The sequence below is a fragment of the Mustelus asterias genome, chromosome 16 (genome assembly GCF_964213995.1).
Source record: "Mustelus asterias chromosome 16, sMusAst1.hap1.1, whole genome shotgun sequence".
Lineage (NCBI taxonomy): Eukaryota > Metazoa > Chordata > Chondrichthyes > Carcharhiniformes > Triakidae > Mustelus > Mustelus asterias.
The window spans coordinates 28,219,968-28,237,495 of NC_135816.1; the positions used below are offsets into that span (position 1 = coordinate 28,219,968).

Genomic DNA, 17,528 nt, shown 5'->3' on the forward strand with positions numbered 1-17,528 from the left:
GTTAGACTTCTTATTGTGTTTACCTCTTCAGTGCACAGAATGCGGAAATTCAGGTGCGAAGCTGAACTGTCAGAACCGTCGGGATTTAGAACAGTTTTCCCGCTAATTCAGCACTTTTGGGAGAATCGCCCCCATGATTTCCTTTTCATAAATCCATGTTGACTCTGCCCAATCTCACAATTATGTTTCAAGTGCCCAATTGTCACATACATTAGAATATATCCAGCATTTTCCCGACTACAGATGTCAGGCTCCCAGATCTGAGGTTCCTTGTATTCTCCTTTTTTCAAGAAGTGGGGTGGCATTTGCTACATTCCAATTTTTAGGCACTGTATTTTGCAAGATGATCACTAACATATCCATTATTTTTACAGCCACCTCTTTCAACACTCTGGGGTGTAGACCATCAATTCCAGGGGACTTAATCAACTTTTAATCCCATTAATTTTTCCAGCACTGCTTTTTTACCAATACTAATTCCTTTCAGATCCTCGGTCTCACCAGTTCCTTCCCTCTTCTCTTTTTACAGGATCAGAACTCCTTGGGAAATCCATCCGGGTTACATTCTCTACAGTGGGAGCTTTTATTCCTTATGCAATCGGCTACATGCTCCTGCCTTTGGTCGCATATTTCATACGAAGCTGGTGGATATTGCTTTCCATCCTGTCTCTCTCTGGCGTCCTGTATTTTCCCTTATGGTGGTAGGTAGGAATTGGAACTTTAACCAATGTTATCAATAGGTAAGAACTTTTATTGCCGTTAACCTCTGCCACTGATTCCAATCGGGATAAAGAAAATGAGTGTCCTTCCTGGGTGAGGGTAAGGATGCGGATTAGCACTGACAATGTATTAGAGAGGGGTAGTGATGTCTACTTGACTGCAACAGGAAACCGGATGTTCAGTGTCGGTAATTTTCACCTTCACTCTTGAGGAAGTAACTGAGTGGAATCAATCGCCCGCTGATTTTAATACCCGCCCAATTTTACCAGATTGAAATCAATGGGTTTAAAATCAGATGGGTTTCACAATGGGCAGGTAATCTACTCTATCAGATCACTGCATCCAGGCAGAAAGACTTTCCAACAGCATGATATTGAGGCAGACAGAAGACTGGCAAAGATCTGCCAAAGCTGACTTTTTCTGATAATCACACCTCAGAGCTTCAACAAGCGGAAAATCTGTCCTTAAATCCTACAAAACACTTAAGTATAAGTGACCTATAATAAAAAATATATCTTCTAGAAAACTGGAAATTAAAACAAAGGAGATGCAGCAAGTATGTTTTACTGAGCCAAAGATGATACCTGGGAAATTGAGCCTATTCTGCCATTCAAAGTCAAAGTTGATCTTTTATAACCAATTCCATATTTCTGTACTATTCCTGTGTCCCTTGATATCTTTAGCCTCCAAAAATCTGTCAATCAGCCTTGATTATTTTCAATGACTGAATATCCACAACCCTCTGGGGAGAGAAATTGAAAGATTCAAAACCCTATGATTAAGGAGAAATTTCTTCATTCACAATCATAAAAGATTTAATCCTTATTCTTAGACTATGATCCCTAGTTCTAGACTCCCAAACCAAAGAAAGCATGCTCTCAAGTCACTTAAATTTTATATGTTTCAATGTGATCATAGAATCATAGTACCCCTGCAGAAGGAAGCCATTTGGCCCACCGAGCCTGCACCAACAACAATCCAACGCAGGTGCTATCCCTGTAACTCCATATATTTACATTGCTAATTCCCCTTGACACTAAGGGACAATTTAGCATGGTCAATCAACCTAACCTGCACACCTTTGGACTGTGGGAGGAAACCAGAGCACCCAGAGGAAAACCATACAGACACGGGAAGAAAGGACAAACATCACATAGTCACCCAAGGCTAGAATTGAACCCAGGTCCTTGGCACTGTGAGACAGCAATGCTAACCAGTGCCGCCCATCACTTCTCATTCCTCTAAACTCTAGGGAATAACCCCCACAGGACAATCCTCTCATCCGAAAAATCAGTCTTTTGAGCCTTCTTTCCACACCCTCCCAAACAAATAGTCCTTCTTTTGGCATGGAGACTAAAACTGTGCTCACTGTTCCATATCTTTCTTTCTATGTACTTATTGTAAGTATATACTTTAAGCATATCAAATATCACACGCATTTACAGAACCATACTCAAAAATGAGACACTACTTAGACAGGAATAAGAAATTGAAGGACAATCTAATAATTGCCTTTTAATCAGGAAAAGTAAGGAATGATGGCAGATGTTTAGCTAAGCATTTGAAGTGTATTTGAACTACAATGAAGTGACCCACAAGTACAATCTCCTTATTCATTGAGATGTGCAATACTTGCCTCAGGATCATGATGGCAAATGTATTTGGTGAGTTTGCTCAAGCCAATAATTGAGTCTTTGTGGAAACAATGATGAATGTGATTCTTCTTAAAGCACCAATGGACTTTGCCAGTCACAGAGCCTGTGCATTTATCTGACTGAAAGCCACACCTCTCCCTTCACCCTTTACAAACACCAATTAATCCACTGCAGTCTGAGTCCTTTCACACACACAGACCCACCCCTTGCCAAGCACCACTGAATCCCCGTGTCCCTCATCACATCAACTTTAAGGCCATGTCAAGATATTGCATGCCCCATTCTTGCCCTTCATTTCTCCTAGTCAAAAACTAATACATTTCTCCCAAACTTTGAGTTATTGCCCAAGGTTTTGGAATTCTTGCCCCAAGCCCTTTGGCTTTGTTCCAGGTGTTCCTCCCCTCCAACGCTTGTTAAAAACCTCTCCCCTCAAGTGGACCTTTGGTCTTTCTTGTTTCGCCCTCCTCCCCCCTCCACCACCTCCACCTCCGCACAGACACCCACCACCTGCACCCCAACCCACATGAATTAAAATTCAGTAAGAGATGTGCAATTCCCACTGCTAGATTTTCATTTCCACACGACGCTGAATAAAAATGGCGATAAAGACCCCAGTTTTTTCTTTCTCTTTAGGCCTCCCTGCAGTATACTCAATATCAGGGTCAGACACTGTCCACCATTAGCAGAAATTTGCTAATGTGCTCTTGATCAAGGCATTTCTGTCATCCTGTCAATTTCCAGAAACATCATCCTTTGCACCATCCTCTGGCATTGCCATTTCTGAATCAACTCCTTGATTAGAATAAAAATATGTGTTAATGTCCATACATTAAGGAGTATTTTAATATTAATTGTAACTGATAGAATCCTTTGCATGACTTTCATTCTCATTATTTAACACAAAATAATTATAATTCTAGGTTTATTCCTGAATCCCCACGCTGGCTGCTGATAAAGGGAAGAGTGCAGGAGGCTGAAGCAATTCTCCGACACATTGCAAAGAAAAATCATATCACTCCACCAGAGGTTCTCTTCAATGATATCGAGGTATTGACACATGGTATTGCATTTATTTTCTGTTTGTTCCTTCAACCATTTAATGCAGACCTACCCATTAATTGTCGATATTTCTCATATCCCTTCTGTTGTGAAGACATTGACTCTTCGGCTATGTTACGGTTCATGGGTGTCAGTCATTCCCCCTTTCTACATGATATTTTGTGAGGTTTGAACCCAGACAGTGTAGTATTAGATTATTTGACCATCAAGGATCACACAGCTAATCCTAATTCTGTCATCAAGCAAAAGTGATTGGACATTTCAGCAGTTATTCAGCACAAAGTAATTAGGCATGGGAATTCTGCAGTTCTTAGGATGACTCTCATCCAAATACACCAGCAAGAAACCAAGCTGATCTCAATGGCTCATTAGCCTTTATCATCCTTTTCCTCGTGGTGGCCAATTGTTTTTTTTCCCAACTGACACTGTTTAGCCCCTGGGATTAAACTTTATACATTACCCAATCACTGGATAAAATTGTTGAACCAGTGGAGAGTCTTTCTCCTAAAATGTAAGAATTTACAAACAAGCTCATTTTGGAGCTGTCTTTGTGATCTGCCGCAGTCCATGTGGCGTAGGTACGCCCACAATGCTGTTAAGAAGGGAGTTCAATATTTTGACCCAGTGACAATGAAGGAAAGCTGATAAACACCCAAGTCAGAATGGTTTTCCTTTACGTCAGCTGTCCCCCTTCAAGGTTGCAGAGGTTACGAGTTTGGAAGGTGCTGGCAGAAGAAACTTGTTGACTTGGTGCACTGCATCTTGCAGATGGTACACACTGCTGCCTGTAAATAGCTGTGGTGGAGGGGGTGGATCTTTAAGATGGTGCATACAGTGCAGATCAAAGTGGACTGCTTTTGTCCTCAATGGTGTCAAACTTCTCGAGTGTTGTTGGAGCTGCACTCATCCAGACAAGTGGAGAATATTCCATCACACTCTTGACTTCTGCCTTGTAGATGGTGGACAGGCTTTGGGGAGTCAACAGGTGAGCTACTTCCTGCAGAATTCCCAGACTCTGGCTTGCATTTATAGCATAGTTCTGTCATTTGTTTAATTAAGTTTCTGGTCAATGGTGTCCCACAGAATGTCGATGGTGGGGAATTCAGCAATGGTAATGCCATTGAATATCGAGGGGCAATGATCAGGCTCCACCATGTTGGTGATGGTCATTGCTGAACATGTGCAGTGCAAATGTTAACTTGCCACTTATTATTCCAAGCCTGAATGTTGTCCAGGTCTTGTTGAATGCAGACACTAACTGCTTTAGTATTTGAGGATTTGTAAAATATATGGAACACTGTGCATTGATCAACATCCCCATTCTGAATCATAGAATCCTACAGTGCAGAAGGAGGCCATTCAGCCCATCGAATCTACACCGACCACAATCCCACCCAGGCCCAATCCTCATAAACCCATGCATTTACCCTAGCCAGTCCCCCTGACACGAAGGAGCAATTTTAGCATGGCCGATCCACCTAACCCACACATCTTTGGACTGTGGGAGGAAACCAGAGCACCCAGAGGAAACCCACGCAGACACGGGGAGAACGTGCAAACTATACACAGACAGTGGCCCAAGCCAGGAATCGAACCCCGGTCCCTGGGGAATTCAGCAATGGTAATGCCATTGAATATGGCATTACCATTATGAAACCGTGCCGCCCCATTAGAGGGAAGCTCATGGAAGAAGCAGTTGATGATAGTTGGATTTAGGACACTACCCTGAGGAACTCCTTCAGTGATGTCATGGGGCTGAGATGATTTACCGAGAACATGCACAAACATCTGCCTTTGTACTAGGTATGACTTAAAGCAATGTTGAGTTTTCTCCCTGATTCCCCTGGACTCCAACTTCGTTAGAGTTTCTTGATGCTTTATTCAGTCGAATGGTGCTTTGATATTAAGGGCAGTCAGTCTCACCTCACTTGTGTAATTCCACTCTTTCATCCATGTGGCAAGGTTATAATGAGGTCTGGAGCTGAGTGGCCTTGGCAGAACACAAACTGAGCATTTCTCTCATTTGCTCTTTTGTTTTATTTTTCTCTTTGAGTTCATATTGATCCCAGAATCATTGAATGGTTAAAGTGCAGAAGGAGGCCACTCAGCCCTTCACATCCATGATGGTTCTCTGTAGGGTCAGCTCAGCCAGCCTCCATCCCTACCCTTTCCCCATTGCCCTGGATTTTTTTTTCTCTTTTTAATTACCTTTTGAAAGCCATGATTGAATCTCTTTCAAGGAGGGGGGGATGGGGGTAGACCGTGAGACCTCTGTGGTGGGCCTGGGGAAGAGATCATTGTTTGTTCTGATTGGGACACCCTTTAAACATGACTGATCACCAAAGGCGATCTCAGTTGAGCCAGAATTTGCCAGCGTGCTGTTGCCCTTCCCCTTTGCATGACGGCGTGAAACAAGCGGCCCGCCTGTTTGTTTGACAGAGTGTCAGAAGATGTCTCATCACCATCTTCCCAAGGCCAATTAAGGATGGACAATATATCCTGTTCTAGCCAGTGAGCCCCATATCCATTGACCAAATAAATTTTTAAAATACACTAAATATTAAATCCTGCGCACTTATATGCCAATGCTCAGACCTGAAGGACACTGCTGGAAGAGCTAAAGTATACAGCTTCATATAACCCACAAAATAATTTCACTCATCCGAGCACAGACTGAGAGTGTATGATGTTAGCAGTACTTCTCTGTGAGAATTAAACACCGCATTATGTAATATGACATGGCATTGCATTAATAAAATAAGGGATTTATTATGTTTATATTGAGCCTCACTTTAATTATCTACAGGGGGTAGAGAGTCAACATGGGGGTATGGAAAGAAGAAAGCTGCAAATGTGAAGCTGCACTGTTTACAAATTATTCTTCTGGGTCATCAATACCGTTTATGAACAATTAGAAATAGTTAGTAATACAGATATTACATAATAATCCATCATAACACTGAATCCTCTCTTTTTTTCCTTCCAGCTCCAAGATATGAAAGCTAAAAGTGAACAATCTCATTCAATTATTCACTTGTTTAAAACAGACAATATCCGAGCCATCACTATCATTAACTTTCTAGTGTGGTGAGTATTTGATACCAGAGATGGAGTCCATTCAGCCCATTGAGTCTGCACTGGCTGTACTGAAGAACAATCCAGTTACCCTCACTCCCCAGCTCATTCTCCAAGTCCCGACTATTTATTTTCTTCTTCAAGTTATTATTCAATTCCATTCTGAAGGCTACTGTTGAAACTCTATCCACCATCAGGCATTCCAAATCCAAGCCACTCCTTACAGAAAATAGTTTTTCCTTCTTTTGTCTTTGGTTATTTTGCCAGTCAGTTCAAATCTGTGATTTCTGGTTAATCAAATTTTTATCCGCTGAAAACAATTTCCCTTTCTTTGCTCAATTTGTAGAATCATTAACTTCTTGCTCTAAGGAGAAAGGCCACAACTTCTCCAGTTGACCCATTTAACTAATCTCTCATCCGCAGAAACATTGGAGCAAATCTCTCCATATTCTCCCAAATGCCTTCACATCTTTCCTAAAGTATGGTTCCCAGGCGTGGATACAGTAATCTCTTCAGGGGCCGAATGAGAGTTTAATGTGTAATCAGCATAACGACCTGGCTTCTGTATTCCATGGTCTAAAAATTGATTTGTTTTAAGGTCATTTTTTTTACTGCTGTCAGCAGCTATCAACTTTCTCAATTGAACTTTTGAAACAACTTTTAAAACTTGACTTCTCCACCGATGGAAAGCTCCTCCGGTGATCTTTGCAGCCCTTTCTTCGCTCAGGCCATTCAGAGAGTCGGCTTCCCCTCTTCCTTTGGTGTGTCGGTTTTTTACCATCAATTTCACTGGGGACCCGGTGTTTTCAAGGTGCAAGGTTGCTTTTAAAACTTTCTAACTTTATTTAAAACAGTTTAGGGACACCCCCGCCCCCCCCCCCTCCCGCCCACCCTCCTTTACAATCCCAGAACTTCTCCTGCTTGAGGTTCCTCAGTACAGGGGCCACTACCACGGAACTCCTTCAGGCTCTGCTCCCATCTGGAGCCTGTCAATCTCAGCCTCTTCTGTTTCCAGCACTTTTGAAGAACTCGCCCAAGCTTCTTGGGGCATTTTTTCCTTTTCTCTTTGTTCTCCTTTAAAAAAAACAGTTCTGCAGCAATTCTTTCAACTTAAGTTTAAATTTTCAAAGAACAAAGAAAATTACAGCACAGGAACAGGCTCTTCGGCCCTCCAAACCTGCACTGACCATGCTGCCCGACTGAACTAAAACCCCCTACCATTCCGGGGACCATATCCCTCTATTCCCATCCTATTCATGTACTTGTCAAGATGCCCCTTAAAAGTTACGACCGTATCCGCTTCCGCTACCTCCCCCAGCAATGAGTTCCAGGCACCCACGACTTTTTGTGTAAAAAATCTGCCTCAAACATCTCCCTTAAACCTTGCCCCTCGCACCTTAACCCTGTGCCCCCTAGTAATTGACTCTTCCACCCTGGGAAAAAGCTTCTGACTATTCACTCTGTTCATGCCTCTCATAATCTTGTAGACTTCTATCAGGTTGCCCCTCAACCTCCGTCGCTCCAGTGAGAATGAACCAAGTTTCTCCAACCTCTCCTCATAGCTAATGCCCTCCATACCAGGCAATATCCTGCTAAATCTTACCTGTACCCTCTCCAAAGCCTCCGCATCCTTCTGGTAGTGCGGCAACCAAAATTGAACACTATATTCCAAGTGCGGGCTAACTAAGGTTCTATAAAACTGCAACATGACTTGCCAATTTTTAAACTCAATACCCTGGCCGGTGAAGGCAAGCATGCCGTATGCCTTCTTGACTACCTTCTCCACCTGCATTGCCACTTTCAGTGACCTGTGTACCTGTACACCCAGATCTCTTTGCCTATCAATACTCTTAAAGGTTCTGCCATTTACTGTATATTTCCTATCTGTATTAGACCTTCCAAAATGCATTACCTCACATTTGTCCGGATTAAACTCCATCTGCCATTTCTCCGCCCAAGTCTCCAACCGATCTATATCCTGCTGTATCCTCTGATGGTCCTCATCGCTATCCGCAAATCCACCAACCTTTGTGTCGTCCGCAAACTTACTAATCAATCCAGTTACATTTTCCTCCAAATCATTTATATATATATTACAAACAGCAAAGGTCCCAACACTGATCCCTGAGGAACACCACTTGTCACAGCCCTCCATTCAGAAACACACCCTTCCACTGCTACCCTCGGTCTTCTTTGACCGAGTAAGAAGTTTAACAACACCAGGTTAAAGTCCAACAGGTTTATTTGGTAGCAAAAGCCACACAAGCTTTCGGAGCTCCAAGCCCCTTCTTCAGGTGAGTGGGAATTCTGTTCACAAACAGGGCATATAAAGACACAAACTCAATTTACATGAATAATGGTTGGAATGCAAATAATTACAGCTAATCAAGTCTTCAAGAAACAAAACAACGTGAGTGGAGAGAGCATCAAGACAGGCTAAAAAGATGTGTATTGTCTCCAGACAAGACAGCCAGTGAAACTCTGCAGGTCCAGGCAACTGTGGGGGTTACAAATAGTGTGACATGAACCCAATATCCCAGTTGAGGCCGTCCTCGTGTGTGCGAAACTTGGCTATCAGTTTCTGCTCAGCGACTCTGCGCCGTCGTGTGTCGCGAAGGCCGCCTTGGAGAACGCTTACCCGAATATCAGAGGCCGAATGCCCGTGACCACTGAAGTGCTCCCCAACAGGAAGAGAACAGTCGTGCCTGGTGATTGTCGAGCGGTGTTCATTCATCCGTTGTCACAGCGTCTGCATAGTTTCCCCAATGTACCATGCCTTGGGACATCCTTTCCTGCAGCGTATCAGGTAGAAAACGTTGGCCGAGTTGTAAGAGTATGTACCGTGTACCTGGTGGATGGTGTTCTCACGTGAGATGATGGCATCTGTGTCGATGATCCGGCATGTCTGTGGCAGGGTTGTGTGGTGTCATGGTCACTGTTCTCCTGAAGGCTGGGTAGTTTGCTGCGGACAATGGTCTGTTTGAGGTTGTGCGGTTGTTTGAAAGCAAGAAGTGGGGGTGTGGGGATGGCCTTGGCGAGATGTTCGTCTTCATCAATGACATGTTGAAGGCTCCGGAGGAGATGCCGTAGCTTCTCGGCTCCGGGGAAGTACTGGACGACGAAGGGTACTCTGTCCACTGTGTCCCGTGTTTGTCTTCTGAGGAGGTCGGTGCGGTTTTTCGCTGTGGCGCGTCGGAACTGTTGATCAATGAGTCGAGCGCTATATCCTGTTCTTATGAGGGCATCTTTCAGCGTCTGGAGGTGTCTGTTGCGATCCTCCTCATCCGAGCAGATCCTGTATATACGGAGGGCTTGTCCGTAGGGGATGGCTTCTTTAACGTGTTTAGGGTGGAAGCTGGAGAAGTGGAGCATCGTGAGGTTATCCGTGGGCTTGCGGTACAGTGAGGTGCTGAGGTGACCGTCCTTAATGGAGATGCGTGTGTCCAAGAATGCAACCGATTCCGGAGAGTAGAAAGAAACTTAAGCAAGGAGTAAGAAGGGCTAAAAGAGGTAATGAGAAAGCATTGGCCAGCAGGATGCAGGAAAATCCCAAGGCTTTTTATACATATATAAAGAGCAAGAGGGTAGCCAGGGAGAGGGCTGGCCCACTCAAGGACAAGGGAGGGAATCTATGCGTGGAGCCAGAGGAAATGGGCGAGGTATTAAATGAGTACTTTCTGTCAGTATTCACCGACGACGCAAGACACGTGCGACCTGCGGGTGCCGCCACTTTCAACTCCATCGACCATGTGCGATCCATGAGCGCAGCCATTTTGGTCGGCACCGGCCGCAGACGACCAGCAGGGATCCTCATCGTCGACCATCTCAGCTGCCTGCAGTTGCACTCGGGATCCAACAGTGGCGTCAATCATCCTGGACCAGGCCAAGCCTCACAGACTCGACAAGTCCATGATGGACATAGAGGTAAACGGACGCCTGACACATTGTCTGTTTGACAGCGGGAGCACGGAGAGTTTCATCCATCCGGATACCGTGAAACGGTGCGCACTCCGCGTGCAAACTGTCAGGCAGACAATCTCTATGGCGCGAGGTCCCGATCTGTTACCGTTCTTGGGAGCTGCGTGGTAACTCTAACGGTGCGGGGCACAGTTTATGAGAACTTCAGGCTCCTCGTGTTACCGCACCTTTGCGCTCCGGTACTCCTGGGGCTAGACTTTATGGTCCACCTGAAGAGTATGATCCTGCAGTACGATGGGCCACTCCCTCCACTTTCAGTGGGAGAACAGCAGCCTCCAAATTGCCCAGCGCGCTCCTCATGCAGTCTCTCGACACTCAAAATTACCCCGCCTTCTTTATTTGAAAATCTCGTGCCAGGCTGCAAGCCCATCGCCTTGGAGAACGCTTACCCGAATGTCAGAGGCCGAATGCCCGTGACCACTGAAGTGCTCCCCAACAGGAAGAGAACAGTCTTGCCTGGTGATTGTCGAGCGGTGTTCATTCATCCGTTGTCGCAGCGTCTGCATAGTTTCCCCAATGTACCATGCCTTACAGCGCTGAGGATCAGATCTTTATTCGATCTGAGGTTCAGCGGCTCCTCAGGGAAGGGATCATCCAACCTAGCACTAGCCCATGGAGAGCACAAGTCGTGGTGGTCAAGACTGGAGACAAGCCCCGGATGGTCATAGACTATAGTCAGACCATTAATAGGTACACGCAGCTGGACGCGTACCCTCTCCCGCGCATATCTGACGTGGTCAACCAGATTGCGCAGTACCGGGTGTTCTCCACCATCGACTTGAAGTCAGCCTACCACCAGCTCCCCATTCGCCCAGAGGACCGAAAATACACGGCCTTTGAGGCAGATGGCCGTCTTTACCACTTCTTAAGGGTCCCTTTTTGCGTCACTAATGGGGTCTCGGTCTTCCAGTGTGAGATGGACCGAATGGTGGACCAAAACGGGCTACGGGCTACCTTCCCGTACCTGGACAACGTCACTATCTGCGGCCATGACCAGCAGGACCACGACGCCAACCTCCTGAAGTTTTTACGCACTGCGTCTCGCCTGAATCTGACCTATAACAGGGAGAAGTGTGTATTCAGCAAGCACCGCCTAGCAATCCTCGGATACGTGGTGGAAAACGGGGTAATCGGCCCTGATCCAGACCGTATGCGTCCCCTCCTTGAACTTCCCCTACCCACTAGCATCAAAGCACTGAGGAGATGCTTAGGCTTCTTCTCATATTACGCACAGTGGGTTCCCAATTATGCGGACAAAGCCCGTCCGCTCATAAAATCTACCTCTTTTCCCCTGGCAGCAGAGGCTCGCTTAGCCTTTGAAGGGATAAAAGCTGACATCGCGAAAGCCACGATGAACGCTGTCAATGAGTCCATCCTCTTCCAGGTGGAGAGTGATGCATCTGATTTCGCCCTGGCTGCCACACTTAACCAGGCGGGCAAGCCCGTCGCCTTTTTCTCTCGCACCCTCCAATGCCCTGAAATTCGGCACTCCTCGATGGAAAAAGAGGCTCAGGCCATTGTGGAGGCCGTACGGCATTGGCGCCATTATTTGGCGGGAAAACGATTTACCCTGCTCACGGACCAGCGGTCCGTGGCATTCATGTTCAACAACACGTTAAGGGGAAAAATTAAGAATGATAAAATCTTGAGGTGGAGAATCAAACTCTCCACCTACAACTATGATATCATGTATTGTCCGGGAAAGCTCAATGAGCCCTCAGATGCCCTGTCACGTGGAACATGTGCCAGTGTGCAGGAGGACCGGCTACAGGCCCTCCACAATGATCTCTGCCATCCGGGGATCACTCGGCTCTTCCATTTTGTAAAGGCCCGGAATCTGCCCTACTCCATAGAGGATGTCAGGTCGATAACTCGAAGCTGCCAGGTATGTGCTGAATGCAAGCCGCACTTCTACCGACCTGACAGGGCACACCTCATTAAGGCCACTCGCCCTTTTGAACGACTGAGTGTTGATTTCAAGGGCCCCCTTCCTTCGACAGATCGGAATGTGTATTTCCTCAACGTGGTTGACGAGTACTCCCGATTCCCTTTTGCCATTCCCTGTTCTGACATGTCCGCTGCCACGGTCATCAAAGCCCTGCGGGATCTTTTTACCCTGTTCGGTTACCCCAGTTATATCCACAGTGATAGGGGTTCGTCGTTTATGAGCGACGACTTGAGGCAATACCTGCTCTCTAAAGGAATTGCCTCAAGTAGGACTACGAGTTACAATCCCAGGGGTAACGGGCAGGTCGAAAGAGAAAACGCTACAGTCTGGAAGGCTGTCTCACTGGCGTTAAGGTCTAGGGGTCTTCCAGTCTCCCGTTGGCAAGAGGTACTTTCTGATGCGCTCCATTCAATCCGGTCCCTCCTGTGTACGGCAACCAATGCTACCCCACATGAGCGGATGTTTACCTTCCCTAGGAAGTCTTCCTCTGGGACCTCACTGCCGTCTTGGTTGACGTACTCAGGACCTGTCCTCCTGCGGCGGCGGCATGTTAGGGCCCGCAAGTCCGACCCTTTGGTTGAACAGGTCCATCTCCTCCACGCCAACCCTCAATATGCCTATATAGCATATCCTGACGGGCGAGAGGACGCGGTCTCTATCCGAGATCTGGCACCTGCAGGGGACCTGGAAACCCCCGTTGCTCCCGCACCTCTGGTTAGGGTTCCTTTGCCCATTCTCTCCCCTCCTGACACGGCGCGGGCAGTATCGGGACCTCCACTTAATCCTCTTACTCCCGTGTACAGCTTGCCTGAGTCCAGGAGATTGTCGCCACTTCGAGGTCCACCCGTGCGTGAGGAACTGGAGGAGTCACTGGACACCACCTTGGAGAGAGGGACACCACGGTCACCAGAACCGGCACTACCGCCAGTGCTGCTGAGGTCGCAGAGACGGTGCGGACCTCCGATACGGCTGAACTTGTGAATATATGGACAGTTCGTACTGTTTTTTTTGCCCCACCGGCCTTTGTTTTTAAAGGAGGGGTGAATGTGGTGAACCATAGATGGTTACCACTATGGGTACTGAACCATAGATGGTTATCACTATGGGTACTGAACCATAGATGGTTATCACTATGGGTACTTGTACATATGTTACTCTTGTTACTGTTGGGGTTAGGGTTGGGGTGTTCCACCTGTTAGCATTGTTCTGTGGTACACTCCGGTTGGCTCCGCCTTCCTATAGGAGTATAAAGGTCACTGCACTTCCTAGTGACCCTCAGTCTGGGATAGTATTGTTAAGCAGTATGCTCTATTCTTGTTGCGAATAAAAGCCTTTATTTCCCGAGTACGATCTAGCCTCTCGAGTGAATTAATCGCACATCAGTGCCTGCTGTACTGTGCTCCAGGCCCAAGTGAAACTGAGGCTGGATTACATGACACACTTGACTGCTAATGATGGCATGATGCTATCCCTTACAGACATATTACATATTTCCTATCATAAAATGTTACTTCACACTTTTCTGTGTTGAATTCCACCTGTCATCTGGACAAAAAAATATCACTAACCACCCCCCTTCCCAATTTTAACTCTGTGGTCACAGCAAATGTGAAGCATTAAAATTAGGTGACAATGGGAAAAATGAAGCTCTGCATTAGAGGTTTTACTGAATAACTGGTTTGTTCTTTTCCTACAGATCTGAGTGTCTCTCCTGCACTGGAAGTTAGCAAGTGCTGGCTATTTAAACCACCTTTAGGCTGTCTTCCTTTCTGAACTTGCAACAACAGCGACATTATATCACAGATATTTAGAGTATGCGGCATTGTGGCTTTGTTAATTACTGATTCAGAGACTTGGAATTTTGATCCAGAGACAAGTATTCAAATCCCACTATTTTAGCTGGGGATTTGCAAACAATTACGTAAACAAAAATCTGGAAATGGTTCAAGAAACTTAACTAAAAGGCAAAAAGAGCCATCAGCTGAGGGGAGGAAAGAAAGGAACTCATTGGATGGATAATTGGGAACTGATATGCTGTGTTACTCCTTGAGCCACTGGAAGGATGCAGTTTGGAATGGTACTGCATCCAGTATTTGATTTGCCAAACATATTCCAATAAGGATGCTGTTATTGCTCAATGGAGATGGGGATAAGTTTTGAAGATTAGTTACCTAAACGGAATGTTCCAGTTTACTTTCATATAATTAACATCAATACAGAGTATGGAGCCAGATCAGGTGCTTGCCCCCTGGATGGGAAATGATGGGTAGAACGGGGAGCACGAATCAGCAGGAAAGAAAATCGAAGCAAAATGGGATGGCGGGGCGGGGAATGTTTTAAAAACAGTTTTACAAGGTTATTTTTCCCTTTTTGTTGCAGGATGATTCTAACAGCTGAATACTTTAGCCTGTCTTTGAACACACCCAACCTCCATGGTGATGACTATTTGAACTGTTTCTTCGCTGGCGCTATCGAAGTTCCGGCCTATGTAGCAGCTTGGCTTTTCCTCCAGAGGTTTTCCCGCAGGTTCAGCCTTTCGGGCTCACTTCTTCTTGGTGGAGTTGTCCTTTTCTTCATTCAACCCATACCTTCAAGTAACGTTTTACAGTGCAATTAAAAATTGCAATACCTATTGTTAAATGTTTTTAAGCGGCGTTTTATGATCAATTGAAGTGTACGTGTAGCGTAGCCTTTCAGAGACCTGAGCATTCTGCCACACTAATCCACAAACTGTGAAAACTCATCACAGCTTCACTGATATTCGCCGTGTTGTAAGGATGGGATGGTGAGAGGACAACAGCGAGGGAGGGAAAATTGGTGGTTCACTGAGCCTAAGCCAGTTTTGTAATGCCCAAATTTTACTTAACATCAGCATTGACTAAGAAACTTGTCAAACCACCTTGTCATCTCCTGTTATACAAAATTACACACAAGCCTAGAGGTCCAGATGGTGCACCCTAGAGGCACTCCCCCCTCGTCCCCCATCAATCCATTACACCCATCAGCTCCACCCTCCCCATGCAAGGTGTACAACCGGGAAGATTTCTCAGAAGTCCCTACACATAGGCCTCGAAGTCCAGATGATTGTAACCTGGAGGTACTCCCCCCTCAGTCCCTCACCAATCCAACACACCCACCATCCACCACACTCCCCACGTTGGATGTATTGGGCGATTTCTCGGAAGTCCCAACACATTGAACAAATGGAAACTGCCCAGGAGATTTAGATTTCCAAAGAGCAATTAACCTGCATCTGGAACCCTCTAAAACCCTGAGTTAAAGTTGGAGGCTTTGAATTCCATCCCAGGAAAATGTAGATATTTAAAATCAGTTCTAACTCCTGGGTAACTATACTACAGACCGTCCAATTCTCTACTAGACTCCTGGAACCTCCCTTTCGAAGTCCTAACTGACCCGAATAATCCACCCCCCACCCTCCGAGTACCCCACGAAGACCCCAGCCCTCCACCTATCGGTTATCCCCCATCAATCCACCTGATCCCTCACCCACTCAACTTACACACTTACCTTCTCTCCATAGTGTCTTTGGGACGTCTAGGGCCAGATTCTCTGACCTTGCCCACGGCTGGGATTCTCCAGTCCGGCTGCTATGAGCGGAGATTTCGCTGAGCACCGTTCTCACTAGCAGCAGTAGTGGGATATGCAAGATCGGGGAATTCTGTCCCTAAACTTAACAGAATGTGGCAGCTAGCATCAGAAAAAGGGGGTACGGCTTGGTTTTCCCCCAGTGATCCAGCATGACGAAGGTTAAACCTACCCTCTACATTTTTCGGAAGGCCCGGGACGGAAATCTGGGCAAGTAATGTGGTGCTTTGGCGCAAGGTATGTAAGCAGGAATGGAATGGAAATCTGAAAGTGACTCCTTGTAATATTCAATCCAAAATCTTACACTCTTCCAAGAACCATGAGATGAAATTTCTCTAATTCTGTTGCTATTAAATACTATAACTGGAGCCGACATAGTTTTGGAATATAACATACTTAAGCTGTGCAGTAAATCTGTTCAATATATATTTACTGTTCCACCTATAACCCTACCTCGCCATCACCAGCTGAGGTGGGGCAATGGCATCGTGGTATTGTCGCTGGTTTAATAATCCAGAGACCCAGGGCAATGCTCTGGGGACCTGGGTTCAAATCCTGCTGTGGTAGATGGTGAAATTTGAAAAATGTGGAATTAAAGTCTAATGATGACCGTAAATCAATTGTCGTAAAAAACCATCTGATTCACTAATGTCCTTTAGGGAAGGAAATCTAGGAATTGGCTAGCTGTAAGAAAACAGAGGGTGGGAAATATACATCCTGGAGTTCAGTTACTAGTGGTGTACCGCAAGGATCTGTTTGGGGCCACTGCTGTTTGTCATTTTTATAAATGAGCTGGATGAGGGCGCAGAAGGATGGATTAGTAAATTTTCGGATGACACTAAAGTCGGTGGAGTTGTAGACAGTGCGGAGGGAAGTGGCAGGTTACAGAGGGACATAGATAAGCTGCAGAGCTGGGCTGAGAGTTTAATGCGGAAAAGTGTGAGGTGATTCACTTTGGAAGGAGTAACAGGAATACAGAGTACTGGGCTAATGGTAAGAAACTTGGTAGTGTGGATGAACAGAGGATCTGGGTGTCCATGTGCATAGATCCCTGAAAGTTGGCACCCAGGTTGATAGGGTTGTTAAGAAGACATACGGTGTGTTAGCTTTTATTGGTAGAGGGATTGAGTTTTGGAGCCATGAGGTCATGCTGCAACTGTACAAAACTCTGGTGCGACTGCACTTGGAGTATTGCGTACAATTCTGGTCATTGCATTATAGGAAAGATGTGGAAGCGTTGGAAAGGGTGCAGAGGAGATTTACCAGGATGTTGCCTGGTGTGGTGGGAAGATCATATGAGGAAAGGCTGAGGGACTTGATGTTGTTTTCGTTAGAGAGAAGAAGGTTAAGAGGTGACTTAATAGAGACATACAAGATGACCAGAGGATTAGATAGGGTGGATAGTGAGAGCCTTTTTCCTCGGATGGTGATGGCTAACACGAGGGGACATAGCTCTAAATTGAGGGGTGATAGATATAGGACAGATG

The 17,528-nt window shown here is 45.8% G+C and overlaps 1 protein-coding gene across 2 annotated transcripts in view; it reads left to right on the plus strand.

Annotated features, from left to right (window-relative positions):
- Nucleotides 1–17,528, plus strand: part of LOC144505061 (organic cation/carnitine transporter 2-like) — an 89,256-nt gene that overhangs the window by 55,557 nt on the left and 16,171 nt on the right. For both annotated transcript variants that reach the window (XM_078230805.1, XM_078230806.1), the window contains exons 4-7: nt 530–701; nt 3,296–3,422; nt 6,421–6,521; nt 14,815–15,029. In XM_078230805.1, coding sequence (XP_078086931.1) covers nt 530–701; nt 3,296–3,422; nt 6,421–6,521; nt 14,815–15,029 — 615 coding nt within the window. The remainder of the gene's footprint in view (nt 1–529; nt 702–3,295; nt 3,423–6,420; nt 6,522–14,814; nt 15,030–17,528) is intronic.